At 44.0% G+C, this 17,864-nt stretch overlaps 1 protein-coding gene across 1 annotated transcript in view; it reads left to right on the top strand.

Moving 5' to 3' along the window:
- ptprn2 (protein tyrosine phosphatase receptor type N2) overlaps positions 1–17,864 on the top strand; it is a 724,318-nt gene that overhangs the window by 54,844 nt on the left and 651,610 nt on the right. Inside the window, exon 2 of the mRNA XM_055664540.1 lies at positions 5,563–5,613. Coding sequence (XP_055520515.1) covers positions 5,563–5,613 — 51 coding nt within the window. The remainder of the gene's footprint in view (positions 1–5,562; positions 5,614–17,864) is intronic.

The raw sequence follows: 17,864 nt of genomic DNA, 5'->3' as shown, positions 1-17,864 counted from the left end.
GCGGCTGGGCTTGTATCCTCTGGAATTTAGGATGAGAGGGAATCTCATTGAAACGTATACGATTATTAAGGGTTTGGACACGCTAGAGGCACGAAACATGTTCCCAATTTTGGGGAAGTCCAGAACCAGGGGCCACAGTTTAGAATAAGGTGTAGGCCATTTAGAACGGAGATGAGGAGAAACCTTTTTACCCAGAGAGTTGTGAATCTGGAATTCTATGCCTCAGAGGGCAGTGGAGGCCAATTCTTTGGATGCTTTTAAGAGAGTTAGGTAGAGCTCTTAAAGATAACTGAGTCAGGGGATATGGGAAGAAGGCAGGAACTGGGTACTGAATGTGGATGATCAGCCATGATCAAAGTGAATGGCGGTGCTGGCTCAAAGGGCCGAATGGCCTACTCCTGCACCTATTGTCTATTGTCTATATTGAGACACAGCCAGTTACAAATTGGCACTGGAGAGGAAATTCGAGAGTGGCTCAGTGGTGGAACTGCTCTCCCGAAGTGCTGGAGACCTGGGTTCAATCCTGACCTCAGGTGCTGTCTCTATAGGCTTTGCATGTTCACTTCATGACTGCATGGGTTTCCTCTGGATGCTCCGGTTTCCTCCCACATCCCTAAGATGTGGAAGTTTATAAGTAGATTGGCTTCTGTAAAATTGTCCCTAGTTTGTGTCGGGATAAAGTGGTGTAAAATAGAAATAGCGCAAACAGGTGTGGAGTAGGTGAGCTGAAGGGCCTGTTTCCATGCTCTATTTCTAAACAAAGCACACAAGAAGTGTGTGTGTGGCGTTTTCCTGGATAAAAGTAAGTTGGACAATGACAATCACAAGGTCCCCAGACTGTGGTGTTGAATAATGGCGCACATAGTGGGGAATGGTTAATGGGAGCTAACCTGAGCTAGATAGGGCTCTTAAAAATAGCGGAGTCAGGGGATATGGGGAGAAGGCAGGAACTGGATACTGATTGGGAATAATCAGCCATGATCACATTGAATGGCGGTGCTGGCTCAAAGGGCCAAATGGCCTACTCCTGCACCTATCGTCTATTGTCTACCATAGAAACATAGAAAATAGGTGCAGGAGTAGGCCATTCGGCCCTTCGAGACTGCACCGCCATTCAATATGATCATGGCTGATCATCCAACTCAGTATCCTGTACCTGCCTGTTCTCCATACCCCATGATCCCTTTAGCCACAAGGGCTATCACAGAAGAAGGGTTCTGAAGAATGGTTCCGACCTGAAATGTTCCCGATCCTTTTTTCTCTAGAGATGCTGCCTGACCCGCTGAGTTACTCCAGCACTTGGTGTCTATCCAGACCATATCACATGCCAATTAAATAATGTTTTTGCATCAATATCAATGGAGCCAAGGGAAGGAGGTTTTGGTAAAAATTAGTCCAGAATAAACTGAAAATGATGCATGAGCATCCAAATCCAGATGGGTTAGAGAGGATGATTTATGCCCAACGTTCTTTGAACAAGATGGGAACAAAAGAAACTGAATGAAATGAATACTTTGCTCAATTAATTTAATATGCATTAAGCATCTTTATTTATTTGACTTGAATTAAACATTAAGCTAGACTCAGTTCCGCAACAAACGTACACCAGAAGCTTCATGCTGAGCAACAGACTGAAGCGACAGAGGAGTGTGATTTTACAGACAAATTATGCACAGTTCACGGGGAAACAGCATGAAGTAGAGAGTTCCACATACCAGGGTCTGTACATTTTAAAAAAAAGTATTGAAATGTACATTTATTCTGATGAATTCTATGTTCTCCTAAAAGGGAAGGTGCACCACCATTGAAGCCAAATACTTTCTTATTAGGGTCCATGCCAACCGCTCAGTAAGAAGGTAAAATCATTTTTTTGCAGAGTACCATGCTCCCTATTCCGTGTCCAATAAGTCACAAATAATGTCCCTCGAATCCAGACCAAAAGTTAACATTGAAACTTACTCTACCTTAAATGATAGATACGTAGACTGTGCATCTTGCAATTGGTCCAGTTCAACAATCTAGAATATGTTTTGGAGTGTGATTCCAACTTCAAAAAAAAAAAAGGTTGAAAAGGTTCAAATTTATTTGTCACATGCACCATATGGTTCAGTGAAATGAATTTGCCATGCAGCGTTACAATTAAAAAAGGACATAATACACAACATAATTCGACCCAGACATCCACTTGCAGCCTCCTGCTTGAGAGACGAAGGTAGAAGCTACGGCACCGAGTTGGCACAGCAAGCCTCAATTCACAATGTGCATCTAGAGAGGGCATCCAATCTCAATTGTTCATCTGAGTCTAGGGATGTCCATATAACATTATGGATATTATGTACAGGATCATATGTCATTGGAGCAGAATTAGGTCATTTGGCCCATCGACTCTCCTCCGCCATTCAATCATGGCTGATCTATCTTTCCCTTTCAACCCCATTATCCTGCCTTCTCTTCATAACCTTTGACGCCCTTACTAATCAAGAAATTGTCAATCTCCACCTTAAAAATAACCCAATGACATGGCCTCTACCCACTGACTAAAGAGATTCCTTCTCATCTCCTTACTAAAGGTATATCTTTTTATTTTGAGGCTGTGCCCTCTGGTAGACTCTCCCACTAGTGGAAACATCCTCTCCACATCCACTTGCTCTAGACCTAACACTATTCGGTACATTTCAATGAGGTCCTCCCTCATCCTTCTAAACTCCAGCGAGTACAGGCCCAGTGCTGCCAAAGGCTCATCATATGTTAGGTACAATAAATCTCATTGTAAGGAACTGCAGATGCTGCTTTACAAAAAGAAACACAAAATGCTGGAGCAACTCAATGGGTCAGGCAGCATCTCTGGATAAATTATGTTTTGGTTCGGGACCCTCCTTCTCATTCATTGATCTCCTTTGAGAGAGAGTCACAGCAATACTATTATTTATCTGTCATAGAGTCGTACAAATTTCAGATTACTTTATTGCCATATACACCAAGGTGCAATGAAATTTCTTGTGCACATTAAGCTCAGAGCAAACAGCGTACACAAAATAACATGAAATATAACAATAAATGCAAAGACAAATGTAAAACAGAAGAGTGCAGTTGAATACAAATAGTGTGGAAACATAGTAAAGTACAATAACAGAATAACATGATGAGGTAGAGTTAAGAGTTTGAGTATTTGGCAGCACCTCCGGGAAGACAGGTGGGAAAGACGTGATTGATTTAGGAATCTGATAGCAATGAGGATGAAATAGTTCTCTTCAGTCTGGACGTCAGGGCTTTCAATCTCCTGTACCATCTCCTAGAAGGTAGAAAAGAGGAAAGGGAATAGCCAGGGTGGCAGACATCCATGACAATAATTGCTGCACCATTCATGTTGACCATATCTATAGACTCATAAAACTGTACAGTACAGAAACACACCTTATCAGCCCACCTTGTCCATGCTGTATGTGTTGCTGCACGAAACCCATTTGCTTGCATTCGGCCCGTATCCCTCTGTGCCTTTCCTATTCAAGTACCTGCCCAAATGCCTTTTAAATATTGAATTTGCAGTAATGCCAATCCCATTCATTGCTGAAAATACAGAAAACTTAGCAGGTCAGGCAACAACTGGGGAAAGCTTCTGATCAAAGCCTGAATGTGGAGAGGATGTTTCCACATGGGAAAGTCTTGGACCAGAGGCTATAGCTTCAGAATAACAGGTTGTACCTTTAGAAAGGAGATGAAGAGGAATTTATTTGGTCAGATGGTGGTGAATCTGGAATTCATTGTTACAGTTGGCTGTGGAGGCCAAGTCAATCAATATTTTTAAGGCAGAGATTAACAGATTCTTGATTAGCTTGGGGGTGTCCGGGGTAATGGGTAGAAGGCAGGAGAATGGGGTTGAGAAGGAGAGATAGTTCAGCCATGATTGAATGGTGGAGTAGACTCAATGGTCTAATTCTGCAACTATGACTTTTCATAGTCTTGCTGAAGTCTTGAACAAAACAGAAAATGCTGGAGTAACGTAGCGGGTCAGGCAGCATCCGTGAAGTGAATGGATGGGTGACTTAAGGGATCGAAATCAGTCTGAAGAAAAGGTTCCAATATGAAGCATCACCTGCCCACTCCCTCCACATTTGTTTGCTGATCCGCCGAGTTACTCTCGCACTTTATGTTTTGTCATGGATGGTGTTCAGTCTCTTGTGAGTTGTTGGAACTGCTGTCCCACAGGCAAATGGAAAATGTTTGGAGGGGGCAAGAAAAATCTGACTTCTCGCTGTGTATCTACTGAGGGTGCACAGCAAATGTCAATTATTGATGAGCATCTAACCACGCAGTACAACAAATGGCGATCATGAATGTGTTTCTGTAGCGTGGCAGGGCAGCAGGGGCATTGGCAGTCATGAGGAACATTCATCAACTTCAAAAATGCAGAAACTTAGAAAATAGGTGTAGGAGTAGGCCATTTGGCCCTTCAAGCCAGCATTGCCACTGAATATGATCATGGCTGATCATCCAAAATCAATACCCCGTTCCTGCTTTCTCCCCATATCCCTTGATTCCATTAGCCCTAAGAGCTATATCTTACTCTCTCTTGAAAACATCCAGTGAATTGGCCTCCACTGCCTTCCGTGGCAGAGAACGCCACAGATTCACAACTCTCTGAGTGAAAAAGTTATTCGTCATCTCATTCCAAAATGGCCTACCCCTTATTCTTAAACTGTTACCCCTGGTTCTGGACTCCCTCAACATCAGAAACACTTTTCCTGCAGCTAGCCTGTCCAATAGCAGAAGACACAGGAAATTATAGAGGTCATAGAGTGATACAGTGTGGAAACAAGCTCTTCGGCCCAACTCCCCCACACTGGCCAACAATGTTCCAGCTACACTTGTCCCACTTGCCTGCTCTTGCTCCATATTCCTCCAAACCTGTCCTATCAATGTACCTGTCTAACAGTTTCTTAAACTATGGGATAGTCCCAGCCTCAACTACCTCCTCTGGCAGCCTGTTCCATATACCAACCACCCTTTGTGTGAAAAGGTTACCCCTCTGATTCCTGTTAAATCTTTTCGCCTTCACCTTATACCTATGTCCTCTGGTCCTCGATTCCCCTACTCTTGGCAAAAGACTTTGTGCATCTACCCGAACTATTCCTCTCATGATCTTATACACCTCTATATGATACTACTGTGATCCATGGAATAGAGACCCAGCCTAATCAACCTCTCCCGACAGCTCACACCCTTGAGTCCTGTCAACATCCTCGTAAATCTTTTCTGAACCCTGAGGTGGGGGATAAATTGTGTAAATCACCAATCTTTTATCAGTGCCGGTTTTCACCCCATATTTCTAACACCCTCATAATTATCCCCACCATTCAATTTTTTCTTTGCTCTGTGAGAGAAGTTTGGGAACAATTGGCAAAAGAAAATCGGTGCCCGAAAGAAAACTGCAATAAAATGAGTCTCGCACAGCTTGCGGATAAATGTCATTTCACCAGCATCCTTGTCTCGGTCTCAGTTGAGTCTGCCCACAGCTTCAGAATATAAATGCATTTGTAATCGATTTGCTTTTTTATCTTCCAGGCTGCTTCTTCGAAGCTGACGTATGCAACCCCTATGAGATTTGCGTAAACGGTGAGTAGTTTTTTACACCATTTGAACTTGTTTGTACTTGTGGATGCCAGACTGCGGCTGTTAAACTGGTGGATTTGTTGAAAAAATAGAAAGGCAGAGTATTTTTTAACTGAAAGGTGCTGGTGTTCAGAGGGACCAGAATGTGTTTCCACATGAATCATTGCAGAAAACACCGAGCAATTAGTAGCTTATTTCCTTCACTCCATAGATGCTGCCTCACCCGCTGAGTTTCTCCAGCATTTTTGTCTACAAGCAATTAGTAGCAGTATGTTGACCTTTGGTGCAAGAGGATTTTAGTATAAAGAGAACATATATTTTGCACATGATCCTGGTGAACCCACACTTGGAATATGGTCATTTAATCCCAGAGCATGGAAACAGGCCATTTGGCCCATTGCATCCATGCTAACGATCAAGTACTGAACCCTATTAACCACTGTGGTTTCACGGATGATGCAAGGTCGACAACGACTACACCGACACACTTGTGCTAGGGTAAACTCACTGGAAAGGTTTATTTCTAGTAATGAGGAAGGTAAGGAGAAAGTCTAGGTCTGTGTGGAGACTCATTGTTTAGTTTAGTTTAGTTTAGTTTAGAGAAACAGCACTGAAACAGACCCTTCGGCCCACCGAGTCCACGCTGACCACCAGTCCCCGCACACTTCCACTATCCTGCACACACTAGGGACAATTTACAATTGTACCAAGACAATTAACCCACAAGCCGGAGCGTCTTTGGTGTGTGGGAGGAAATCGGAGAAAACACACGCAGGTCACGGGGAGAACGTACAAACTCCGTACAGACAAGCACCCGTAGTCAGATTTGAACCCAGGTCTCTGAAGCTGTAAGGCAGCAACTCTACAGCCATGTCACAGTGCTGCCCGTCTGTGGGTTGGTGAGTAGGCGCTGAAGCCTTGGACTTGTCCTGGCAGCTCGGTCTTGCAAAGGGAAGCGCAGCTAGTGGGGAAGCACCCGCTCTCTCTCTGTTCCTTTATTTCCCCCTGGCTGGCTGGATCTGTCTTGGTTTTAAGGAGTAGTGTTAATGAGGTGTAAGTGAGTTAATGCAATCCTAGGTAACTGGGTAGGAAGGAACTGCAGATGCTGGTTTAAAACCAAAGATAGACACAAAATGCTGGAGTAACTCAGCGGGGCAGTGAGCCTCTGGAGAGAAGGAATGTGTGACGTTTCGGGTCGAGATGGTTCTGGGCACAGCTGTTGCTCCTCTGGCTGTGTCTTCAGCTCAGTGCACAGCGCTGTCCAGGATGCTGGGTGTTTTTGCAGTGAGCAGGCGCTGTCCAGGGTGCTGGCCATTTTCGCAGTGGGCAGGTGCTGATCAGGGTGCTGGCCATTTTCATCATTGGCGTCTCCCCACCCTCGGCACAAGAACTGTTCCAGAGCCGCTGTCTGAAAAAAGCTCTGAGAATAGGTAAGGACAAACTGCACCCCCTCCACACACACCTGGATCTCCTGCCGTCAGGCAAGAGATACCGTAGCATCAAAGCCCGGACTACAAGACTGCTAAACAGTTTCCTGCCACAGGCTGTGAGGCTGCTAAACAGTCACTCTGTACTCACAGTCACCTGATTCTGCGGCTTTGCACTGACATTTTAATAACTCTAGCACTGGCCACTGAAATCAGCTGCTCTGGACATGTTAATGATCGGTTTTACTGTCTTTCAATGTTGCAGTTTTACCTGCTTTTAACTATTTATACTGTTTCATCAGGGACTGGATTGTTTTTATTGTTATTATGTGTGAAATGTTTTAAGTTTCATGTGCGATGCTCCGGTATTCCCTGGGAAACGTCTTCTCATTTTGCACTGTACAACTGTTGCTTTGCAAGATGACAATAAAGGTTGATTTGATTTGATTTGATTTGGCCGTTTTCGCAGTGGGCAGGTGCTGATCAGGGTGCTGGCCATTTTCACAGTGGGCAGGTGCTGTTCCAGGGTGCTGGGCTTCACCTCTTTGTGGCCTGTCTGCAGGCAAGGGGATCAGAGCAGCACTCTACCAGCATATGTTCTGGACCCTTCCTCACATTGAAGATTCATATGCTCATCTGGATACTTATTAAATGTTGTGAGAGTCTTCTCCTCCACCAACCTCTCAGGCATCATAGTCATACTGTGATACAGTGTGGAAACAGACCCTTCGGCCCAACTTGCCCACACCGGCCAACATGTCCCAGCTACACTAGTCCCACCTGCCTGCACTTGGTCCATATCCCTCCAAACCAGTCCTATCCATGTACCTGTCTAATTGTTTCTTAAAGGTTGGGATAGTCCCCGTCTCAACTACCTCCTCTGGCAGCTTGTTCCATTCACCCACCACCCTTTGAGTGCATCATTCCCGATTCCAACTATTTACTTGCAAAATTCTGCTTTATATCCCTCCAAACCTCTAACGTTGCCCCAAACCTTTGCCCTGTAGGTTTAGATATCTCTGTAAAGGGGAAAAGATTCTAACTATCTACCCTTGCCAAGATTCACCCTCCGCTTCCTCCACTGAAAACCCACTCTCTTCAGCTTTCCTCATAACTAAATGCTCGGTCCCAGGAACATCCCAGTGGATCTCCTCTGCACCATCTCATTAGTAGTGAAATGTGTACAGGTCTGGTCTCTCGACCCAAGGAAGGATATATTTGTTATAGAGGGAGAGCGACAAATGTTCACCAGATGGATTCCTCGACTTGTGGGAATTGTCCATTAAGAAGAGATTAAAACAATTGATCCTGTACTTTCTAGACTTTCAAAGAATGAAAGGTGTCCACATTGAAACCATGTTTAAAATTCTTACTGGATTTAAGAAGATGAATGCAAGGATGCTGTTGTTCTGGTGGAGCTGTCTAGAACTAAGGTTCTCAACCACAAAAATAGGGGGTTGGACATTGAGCCCCTTTGGCCCACCACGTCTGCACCCACAGCGATCCCCACACATTAACACTATCTTACACACACTTGGGACCACTTACACCAAGCCAATGAAACTGCAATCCAGTACGTCTTTGGAGTATTGGAGGAAACCAAAGATCTCAGAGAAAAACTACGTGGTCACGGGGAGAACATACAAACTCCTGTTCTCTTGGAATCAGTGCTGGCACCCTTGTGGCTTTATGATATATATTAACAACTGGGACCATATGTTTAGCTCCCACACCCTACTTATGGTTTGGCAAAGGTTCTGTACCTTGATGATGATTGGGGCATGTACTGCACCATGCTTCCTGGTCAATAACTAGCTCCTTCATCTTGCTGACATTAAGGGAGTGGGTATTGTCCTGACATCGTATTACTAAGTTCTGTTTCCTTCCTGATCTCCATCTTGTCAATTTTTGTAACCCGGCCCATCACAGCGGTGCCATCAGCAAACTTGTCGATGGACTGAGAGCTGGATTTGGCTGCAGAGTTGTGAGTAGAGTAGGGGACCGAGAACACAATCTTGAAGGGCAGGGACGTTGGGAATTATTGTAGAGGAGATTTAGTTTAGTTTAATTTAGAGATACAGCACGGAAACAAGCCCTTCGACCCACCGAGCCCGTGCCGATCAACTGTTCTGTTTAGTTTATTGTCACGTGTACTGAGGTACAGTGAAAAGCTTTTTGTTGTGTGCTAACCAGTCAGCAGAAAGACAATACATGATTCCAATCGATCCATTCACAGTGTATAGATACATGATAAGGGAATAACATTTAGTGCAAGGTAAAGCCAGCAAAGTCCGATCAAGGATAGTCTGAGGGTCATCAGAGGTCGATAATAGTTCAGCACTTCTCTGGTTGTGGTGGGATGATTCAGTTGCCTGATAACAGCTGGGAAGAAACTGTCCCTGAATCTGGAGGTGTGTGTTTTCACACTTCTATACCTTTTGCCTGATGGGAGCAGGGAGAAGAGGGAGTGCCCAGGGTGTGTTTCTCTCCCTTGATTATGCTGCTGGCCTTGCTGAGGCAACGTGAGGTATAAATGGAGTCAATAGAACATTTACACTATCCTACACCTGCTAGGGACAATTTACAATTATACCAAGCCAATTAACCTACAAAGCTGTACGTCTTTGGAGTGTGGGAAGAAACCGGAGATCCTGGAGGAAACCCATGCAGGTCACGGGGAGAATGTACAAAATCGTAGTCAGGATTGAACCCGGGTCTCAGCGGTGTTGTAAGGCAGCAACTCTACTGCTGCACCACCGTGCCGCACTGCCGATGGGGTGTAACCTATCCTTGCTGATTGGTGTCCATGGGTCAGAAAGTCGACGATCCAGTGGCAAGTGGGGGTTCCGATTCCGAGTTCCAGGAGTTTGGAGATGAGTTTGGACGGATTATGGCATTGAAGGTAGATCTATTGTCGAACAATAGGAGTCCATCAAAGGAGTCATTTTTGTCTAGATGTTTCAGAGATGAGTCTAGGGCCAGGGAGATGGTGTCTGCTGTAGACCTGTTGCAATGTTTCAACACATTGCTGGTGTAACAGGATTCTTGAATTCCCTACATCAGCACAAAAGCTGCCGTGGTTCTAGGGGAAGTCTGTCCGCCAGTTTCTCAAGATGACAAAGGAGAGCCAGCTGACATGAACTAGCCAGTCTTGGGCAAATCCGGAGTAGATGGACAACAGGGCTGTGAGATCACAGAACAACTCTGGCTGGGGGTAAAAAAATGCTTCCATTAAACTACTGAAAATGGATTTCAAATGTCAATGATGTGCTTACTTCAGTGCAAGGCGGCTCAGCTTGAGCAGATGAGCAGAAGTTTTAAAATAATGACACACTGACATTTTCATATTGCAAATTAGGGTTTACAGTGGATTAAGGCATCTCAATGAACTGTTTGACAACTAATAAAAGATCTGCTGAACATTTATTGAAGACTTTGCCCTTTAAGTTTTCACACTGAGAGGCCACTTGTTTCTTTATCAGCGGCGCTGAGGGATAGTGGCACTAGCCCAGCGTAACGGACGAGATCCATGCATAATCCCATCAATTAGACAGGCCTCTGAAAGTGAAGGAGCATGTAGTTGGTGAAAAAACATTTAGGAAACGGTTATTTTGCTAGCTCTCGAGTCTTGTCAGGATTGATGGTTTATTGCGTGATCAAGGGAGCTGCTACAATCCTTATTTTCCACTCTTGTGATAGTGAGGCAGCTTCTGGACGCCTACAGATGCAGAATGAGCAAGTAAAGAGCAAGGATGATTCCCCCACGGGTTTAAAGCACTCGAAAGCTACTGCTGGTGATATTTTGATTGATTTGGAATAAGTGCAGCTAATATTACAGGCTGGGAAGAATTTTGTTCTGAGATGGTGACATGTTTAAATAGTGTCACAATGTACCACTGTGGCACAATTCCTCTTTGAGTTTGCTGGCTTTTCATTTAATTCCACTCACAGCGTGTGCGCACTTTAAAACTCACAACCACACCCAGTTTCATTGTCAGTTTTGTTGGTTGCAGCTGGTGTGGATTGAGCTCAAGTAATTAAGGATGTGAAGTTTAGAAATTATCATGAAGTCCATGACCTCGACAAATACTCAGAGAACAAAGCAGCACATGGCCATTTAAAGGCCAATCAATTGCTTTTAAACGTTAATTTTTAACATGGATTAAATTAGCAATGGAACTGTGCATCACAAAAATGCCAATGTTGTTTTAAATGAGAAAGCGTAGTTTTACTTGAGAAAAATAACTACTGTGAGAAGTAACCTAATTTCATGTTGCATTTCTCTGGTAAACTCACAGAGAAACACTGCAGTCCACATAATGCAGCACTTTACTGTGGCAAGAACAGAAGACACTGGGTTCTATTATGTTAAAGTTATGCTGATTAATATCAAAAAGTAAGTCTCTGTGCATTTCTTTTGAGTGTTGTCTGAAGGGAAATTGAATCTTGTGTGGCCTCAATTGAAACAGACTGAATTAGGGGATTGATTATGCCATTTGGCCCCTTGTGTCTACTTCACTGTTCAGTAAGGTCATGGCTTTGCATTCTAGCCTGCCCTGGGTACCTTTCAACTGCTTTCTTGCTTATCAAGAATCTATCTACCTCTGCCTTAGAGTGTTAAAGGGGTCAGCTTCCACCGCCATTACAGTGAGACACTAGCAGCTTTGTATATATTGATATATAATATCCCTCAGTGGATCATTTAACTTAGAACATAGAACTGTACAGCGCAGGTCCTGATAAGGTTTACTACTTAATAAACAGGCAACTCACAAAAAACGTTAGTTAGACCAACTCAAGCTTTACTGATCATCGTCCGGGAAGTGATGGGGATACACCATCAAGTAAGCAACACAGACACTTGACTTCCCCCGTGCCACCACTTCAATGAACAATGAGTTGCATGATGTTTTATACTGTGTGTTTGTCACTTAGTCACATTCCAAAGATGTTTGTCATGGTCAGAGATACAGTCACTACACATCACCACAGGATGCGTCTGAGCTTGTCTCTTGTCAATTAGTAGACACATTTCAAAGGCATCTTATTAGTTGGTACTTTCAAGACAAGAAATCTCAAAGGCATCGGTCATTGTCTCAATATACATCACTGAGACAAGTCTGAGCTTCTCCCTCTCATCAATTGGTAGACACATTTCAAAGGCATCTGTGATTGTCTCAATACACAGCAACATGAGGCAAGGGTGGGCTTGTCTCTTTCTCTCTTATCAATCCACTGGAAAAGGCCTGCTTGAGATGAAATATAAGCTATAGCCTAGTCCAGGATTCCATTATATTTATTTTATATATTTAAAAGCATTTAACATTTTCAGAACAAGCCCTTTAGGACACAATGTACGTGCCAAGTTAAACTAATCTCATCTGGCTGCACTTGATCTATATCCCCCCATTCTCTGCATGTCTATGAGTCTCTCCAAAAGCCGCTTAGTCGCCTCTTTCTGGGTCTTGAACACAGTGTTGCCTGACTCTCTGGACAGAAGTTAATTGATGGAGCTGAGACATTTAACTGTTTGTGAGAATGGGGAGAGGACAGTGTAACAGCAGATGAAGACAATGTGCTGGGCCAAATACAGCTTCAACAGAAGTTGCACCCTATAGTTTGCAAATATCTATTGATGTACTCATATAATAGGAGTAAAAGGGTGTAAAGTGTCCCCTTAAACATCAGCATGGTCATCTTTGATTAGAGCCACAAGAGAGGGGGAGACTCTAAATTAATATTTTGCATCCGTTTTCATTGAGGAAATGTAAATGGAGTTAAGGAATTGAGGCATATTGGCTGTGATGTCTTAGACCATGTACTAAGTAAGTAAGTAAGTAAGTTTATTGGCCAAGTATTCACATACAAGGAATTTGCCTTGGTGCTCTGCTCACGTAACAACATGACATACAGTGACAGTTACAAATGACTCAGAAAACACTAAACATTAATAATAGTAAAACATTAATGATAAAACACCATTGATCAAGCATGTGAACCAACAAAACACCAGATCAAAGGTAGGCTACAGATTTTGAGTAGAGCAACTACTCATGGATAAAAACTGTTTTTATTAACCAAAGAGGAGGTATTGGTGGTTTTAAAGCACATCATGCACAAAGCCAATGATGCAGTGGTAGAGTTGCTGCCTTATAGTGCCAGGGACCTGGTGTTGATTCTGACTATGGGTGTTGGCTGCACAGAGATTGTATGTTCTCCCTGTGACCATGTGGGTTTTCTTTGAGTGCTCTGGTTTCCTCCCACATTCCATTTGTAGGTTCAATGGCCTCTATAAATTGCTCCTATTGTGTAGGATGCAAAATTGGGTCAATTCAGAACTAGGTTACAGCTGATTGGTGGTCTGTACGGACTCAGTGGGCCAAAGGGGCTGTTTCCTCCCTGGATGTCTAAACAAAACTAAATCCTTGGCCACAGGTAAAGTTGAGGAAGATTGGAGCGTGGCTGAATGTCCTACCGTTAATTAAGAAGGGTAGCTCCAGTGCTTCTACGCAGCGGCGGTGGAAAGCATCTTGTCCGGAAATATTACCATCTGGTTTGGGAACTGCTCTGCCAAGGACAAGAAGACTGCAGAGTAGTGCGTTCGGCCGAACGCACTATGGGAACTTCACTTGCCCCCCTGCAGGAACTATACAACAGGAGGTGCAACTCCAGAGCAAATAAAATCATGAGAGACCCCTTCCACCCCTGCAACGGACTGTTCCAGCTGCTACGGTCAGGCAAACGCCTCCGTTGCCATGTGGTGAGAACGGAGAGGTTGAGAAGGAGTTTCTTCCCAGAGGCCATTCGGACTGTAATAGCCTATCTCACCAGGGACTAACTCTACTGAACGTTTTTCTTTCCATTATTTATTATGTAAAAGAATATGTGTGTTATGATTGTGTTTATAATTTGTTTGGTTGTTTGTCTTTTGCACAAAAGTCCGCGAGCATTGCCACTTTCATTTCACTGCACATCTCGCATGTGTATGTGACAAATAAACTTGACTTGACTTGACTTGACTTGACTAGCAAAGAGAAACCAGAGAACTACAGGCCGGTGAGCCTGATGTCAGTTGTGAGGAAGGTTTTGGAGGGGATTCCGAGACACAATATCTACCAGCATTTGGACAGGCACTGTCTTACCTAAAATAGTCAGCACTGGCTTTTTACATTGGAAATCATGTTTTACGAATCTGGTGAGAGTTTTTTGAAGAGGTCACCAGGAAGATTAATGAGGGCAGGGCAGGACAGTGATTATTGTCTATATGGACTTTTTGCAAGGGCTTTGACATGGTCCCACACGGTATGCTAGTCTGCATGGTTAGATCACATTGAATCCATGAACGAGCCAACTGGATTCAAAATCTCCAAGTAGGAAGGAGCCAAAGGTTGGTAGTATTGGGCAGCTTTTCTGTTTGGAGGACTTTAACCGGTGCTGTGTCACACCGGTCAATGCTGGGTCCCCTGTGGATACTTACCTACATTAAAGACTTGGAAAACAATTTGGAGATTAGGAAATATAAAGGACAATGAGGAATTACATCTCAGATTAGAACAGGATCTTGGCAAGCTGGGCTAAGGAAAGGCAGGAAATTAAGATTGTAAGTGAATAAAATTACACCAGGTAATCTGTACGTTAATATCAATGGGATGGTTTACAGGGATATCATCCAGGGAAAACATCAAATCAGACAGTTAATTGCCACTTTGAGTTAGATTAGTATAATCAAACTACTTAGTTTTTCCTGAAAAGATTCCGTGAACTTGATGCTGCCTCTTGCACACCACAGCTCGCTTTGAGGAATGGAAGGCATACAAAATGCATTTATTAATATTTAACAAGCACCTGGACTGAGGAACATGTAAATCCTTTTCTTTGTTCTTCTAGATGTGGTTTTGCTTGAACATTAAATATTGACACATTTCATTTCAACTTGGATGATTGAAATCAATGGAGCTGGAAAGCGGGGGCAGGTGGAGGCAAGTTCCACAGGGTCAGGTTTAACCTGGGGGCGGAGAGTTAAATCCGCCTCCTGCCTCACCCTGGTGAGGAATCGGGGAAAGGAACATCTGGAGATGGTGTGAAGCCAGTGCATGGGTGTCAATAAATGTAGAGTGAGAGACTGCAGTTGGAATCGGAGGCGATGCAAAGAAGATTTACGAGGATGTTGCCAGGACTCGAGGGCCTGAGCTATCGGGAAAGGCTAAGCAGGCTAGGACTCTATTCCTTGGACCGCAGGCAGATGAGGGGTGAACTTGTGTATAAAATTGTGATAGGAATAGATCGACTGGATGCACAGAGTCTCTTGCCCAGAGTTGGGGGAAATTGATAAACAGAGGACATTGAGGGGCGACATATTTAATAGGAACCATTTTGCACACAAAGGGTGGTCTTTGTATGGAACGAGCTGCTGGAGGAGGTCGTTGAGGCAGGTACTATCGCAATGTTTAAGCAACGGTTAGACAGGTACATAGATAGGACAGGTTTAGAGGGGCAAAGGCAGGCAGGTGGGGCTGGGGCTAGTGTAGATGAAACATGTTGGTTGGTGTGGGCATGTTGGGCCGAAGAGCCTATTGAGCGGCTAATGTTGGAATCAGTCGATGCAGAGAGGATTTATGAGGATGTTGCCAAATCTCGAGGCCCTGAGCTATGAGATGTTGAGTATGCGATCTATGACTCTTGACTATGACTTTATGACTCTCTACGACTCTATGATGTGGGAATTTGGCTAATCGATCATCACTTTATTCCACATCACAGGGCAGCAAGGTCTGCCATCAGAGGGAAAAATAACCAAAGTTATTTTGTATTCATGATTACAGCATTCTGGCAGGGAAGGAGACCATAATAAGACCATAAGACAGGGGAGCAAAATTGAGCCATTGAGTCCACTCCGCCATTCAAACATGGCTGATCTATTTTTCAGTCTTTGGCCCTTCAGTGCATCAAGTTTATGTCAATACAAGATTAAGGGAGTGATGGGTGTGGGTGAGGGGGAGAAGCTGCAAGGTGGTGAGAGGTTTATTTTGGGGGTAGATGAGGGGAAGGATTTGGGGAACAGGAGATGATTTAGGAGGTGAGGATGGGAAGTGATTCGGAATCATTTAGAGATTGATGGGGAGATGAGATAAGGAATCTGATGGGTAAGGGAAGGTGGCGGTTTTAATAGGGAAAGAGTTTAGGTGTGGGTGGATGAGAGAAGGTGGCATTGGTAAAGGGGAGAAGTCAGAGGTTGAGGTTTGGTGAAGGGTTGAAGGTGGGGGAGTTGGTGAAGGGGTGAACTTGGGCAGATGAAGGGGTGGAGGTGGGGTGATTGAAGGAGTGGTGGGAATCATTGGTGGGAATTGGTGAAGGGATTAATCTGGTGGGTTGGTGAGTGTTGAAGGTGGGGAATTGGAGAAGGGGTAGTGGCTGGGTTTTGAACAAACAATTTTTTGTTGTGTGTGAAAGATGAGATGTTAAACCAAGGCCTGGTTTACTCCCTTGGGTAGATGTAAAATATCTAGTCATCACTTTTCATAAGTACAGTTGTAAAATGTGGTGTGGCCAATATTAATCTCTTTCAAAATAACTGGTTTGTTCATTATGACGTTTCTTCATTGAAAGATTTTGCTGGGCAAGGCCAGCATTTATTGCCCATTCTTACTTGGGAGCAACTTAAATGATCACCATATTTTTGATAATATCTCAATAGCTATGAACCATTTTGCAATGTTCTGTAAAGGATGTGACGGTTGCTACATAAATGCAAGGTTTGCCCTGAGGCAGAAGTGGAATAGTTCCAAGCTGTGCTCCGAGTCGTATGTTGCATTAACTTTGCTGCTATTCCCATTCATTTTATCATGGTTTGGCACAGGCATGCAATGAAGGATCTCTTGTTTCTTCTCCCATTTATTCATATCTTGGGATCTAGGCTTTGTTGGCAGGGCCAGCATTTATTGCCCATTCTTAATTGCCTGTGAGAAGGTGGTGGTGAGGCATCCTGTTCAACCACAGGGGACATTCAGGTGAGGGTGCTCTCACAGTGCTGTTATGGGGGCTGTTCCGGGATTTAGACCCAGTCTTGATAAAGGAATGACAAAATATTTCCAAGCCAGAATGGGGTGGGTTTTGAAGTGGACCTTTTAGATGATGTCCTAATGTTATTACTGTCTTTGTCCCTCTTGTTGATGGAGGTCATGAGTTTAGAGATATTGTCAGTAGCCTAGCTAAATATTTCATAAGGTCACAAGTGATAGGAGTAGAATTAGGCCATTCGGTCCATCAAGTCTACTCTGCCATTCAATCATGGCTGATCTATCTCTCCCTCCTAACCCCATTCTCCTGCCTTCTCCCCATAACTGACATCTCTGACACCTATTTGCAGTGCCTTTGTGTAGGTGCCTCACGCTGGCGGTGATGGTGGAGAGAATGGATGATATAAGTGGTTGCTGCCATGAAGCAGACTTCCTCCGTCTGGATGGTGTTGACCTACTTGAAGGTTGATGGAGATGCGCTCATCCAGGCAAATGTAGATTATTCTGTCAAACATCTGATTTGTACATTGCAGGTAATGCAAAGGGCCTAGGATGTCTGGAAGAAACCTGCACAGTCTCAGTGGCGCAGCATTTCTGCCTTACAACGCCAGAGACCCTGGTTCGATCTTGAGCACGGGTGCAGTCTGTACAGAGTTTATACATTCACCCTGTGACCCGCGTGGGTTTTCTCCGGGTGCTCAGGTTTTCACCCATGTTCCAAAGACGTACAGGTTTGTAGGTTAATTGGCTTTGGTAAAATTGTAAATTGTCCCTAGTGTGTAGAGGATAGTGTTAGTGTACCGGGATCACT

Source organism: Leucoraja erinacea, chromosome 2, assembly GCF_028641065.1.
Source record: "Leucoraja erinacea ecotype New England chromosome 2, Leri_hhj_1, whole genome shotgun sequence".
NCBI lineage: Eukaryota > Metazoa > Chordata > Chondrichthyes > Rajiformes > Rajidae > Leucoraja > Leucoraja erinaceus.
This window is presented reverse-complemented; position numbering and strand designations above follow the sequence as displayed.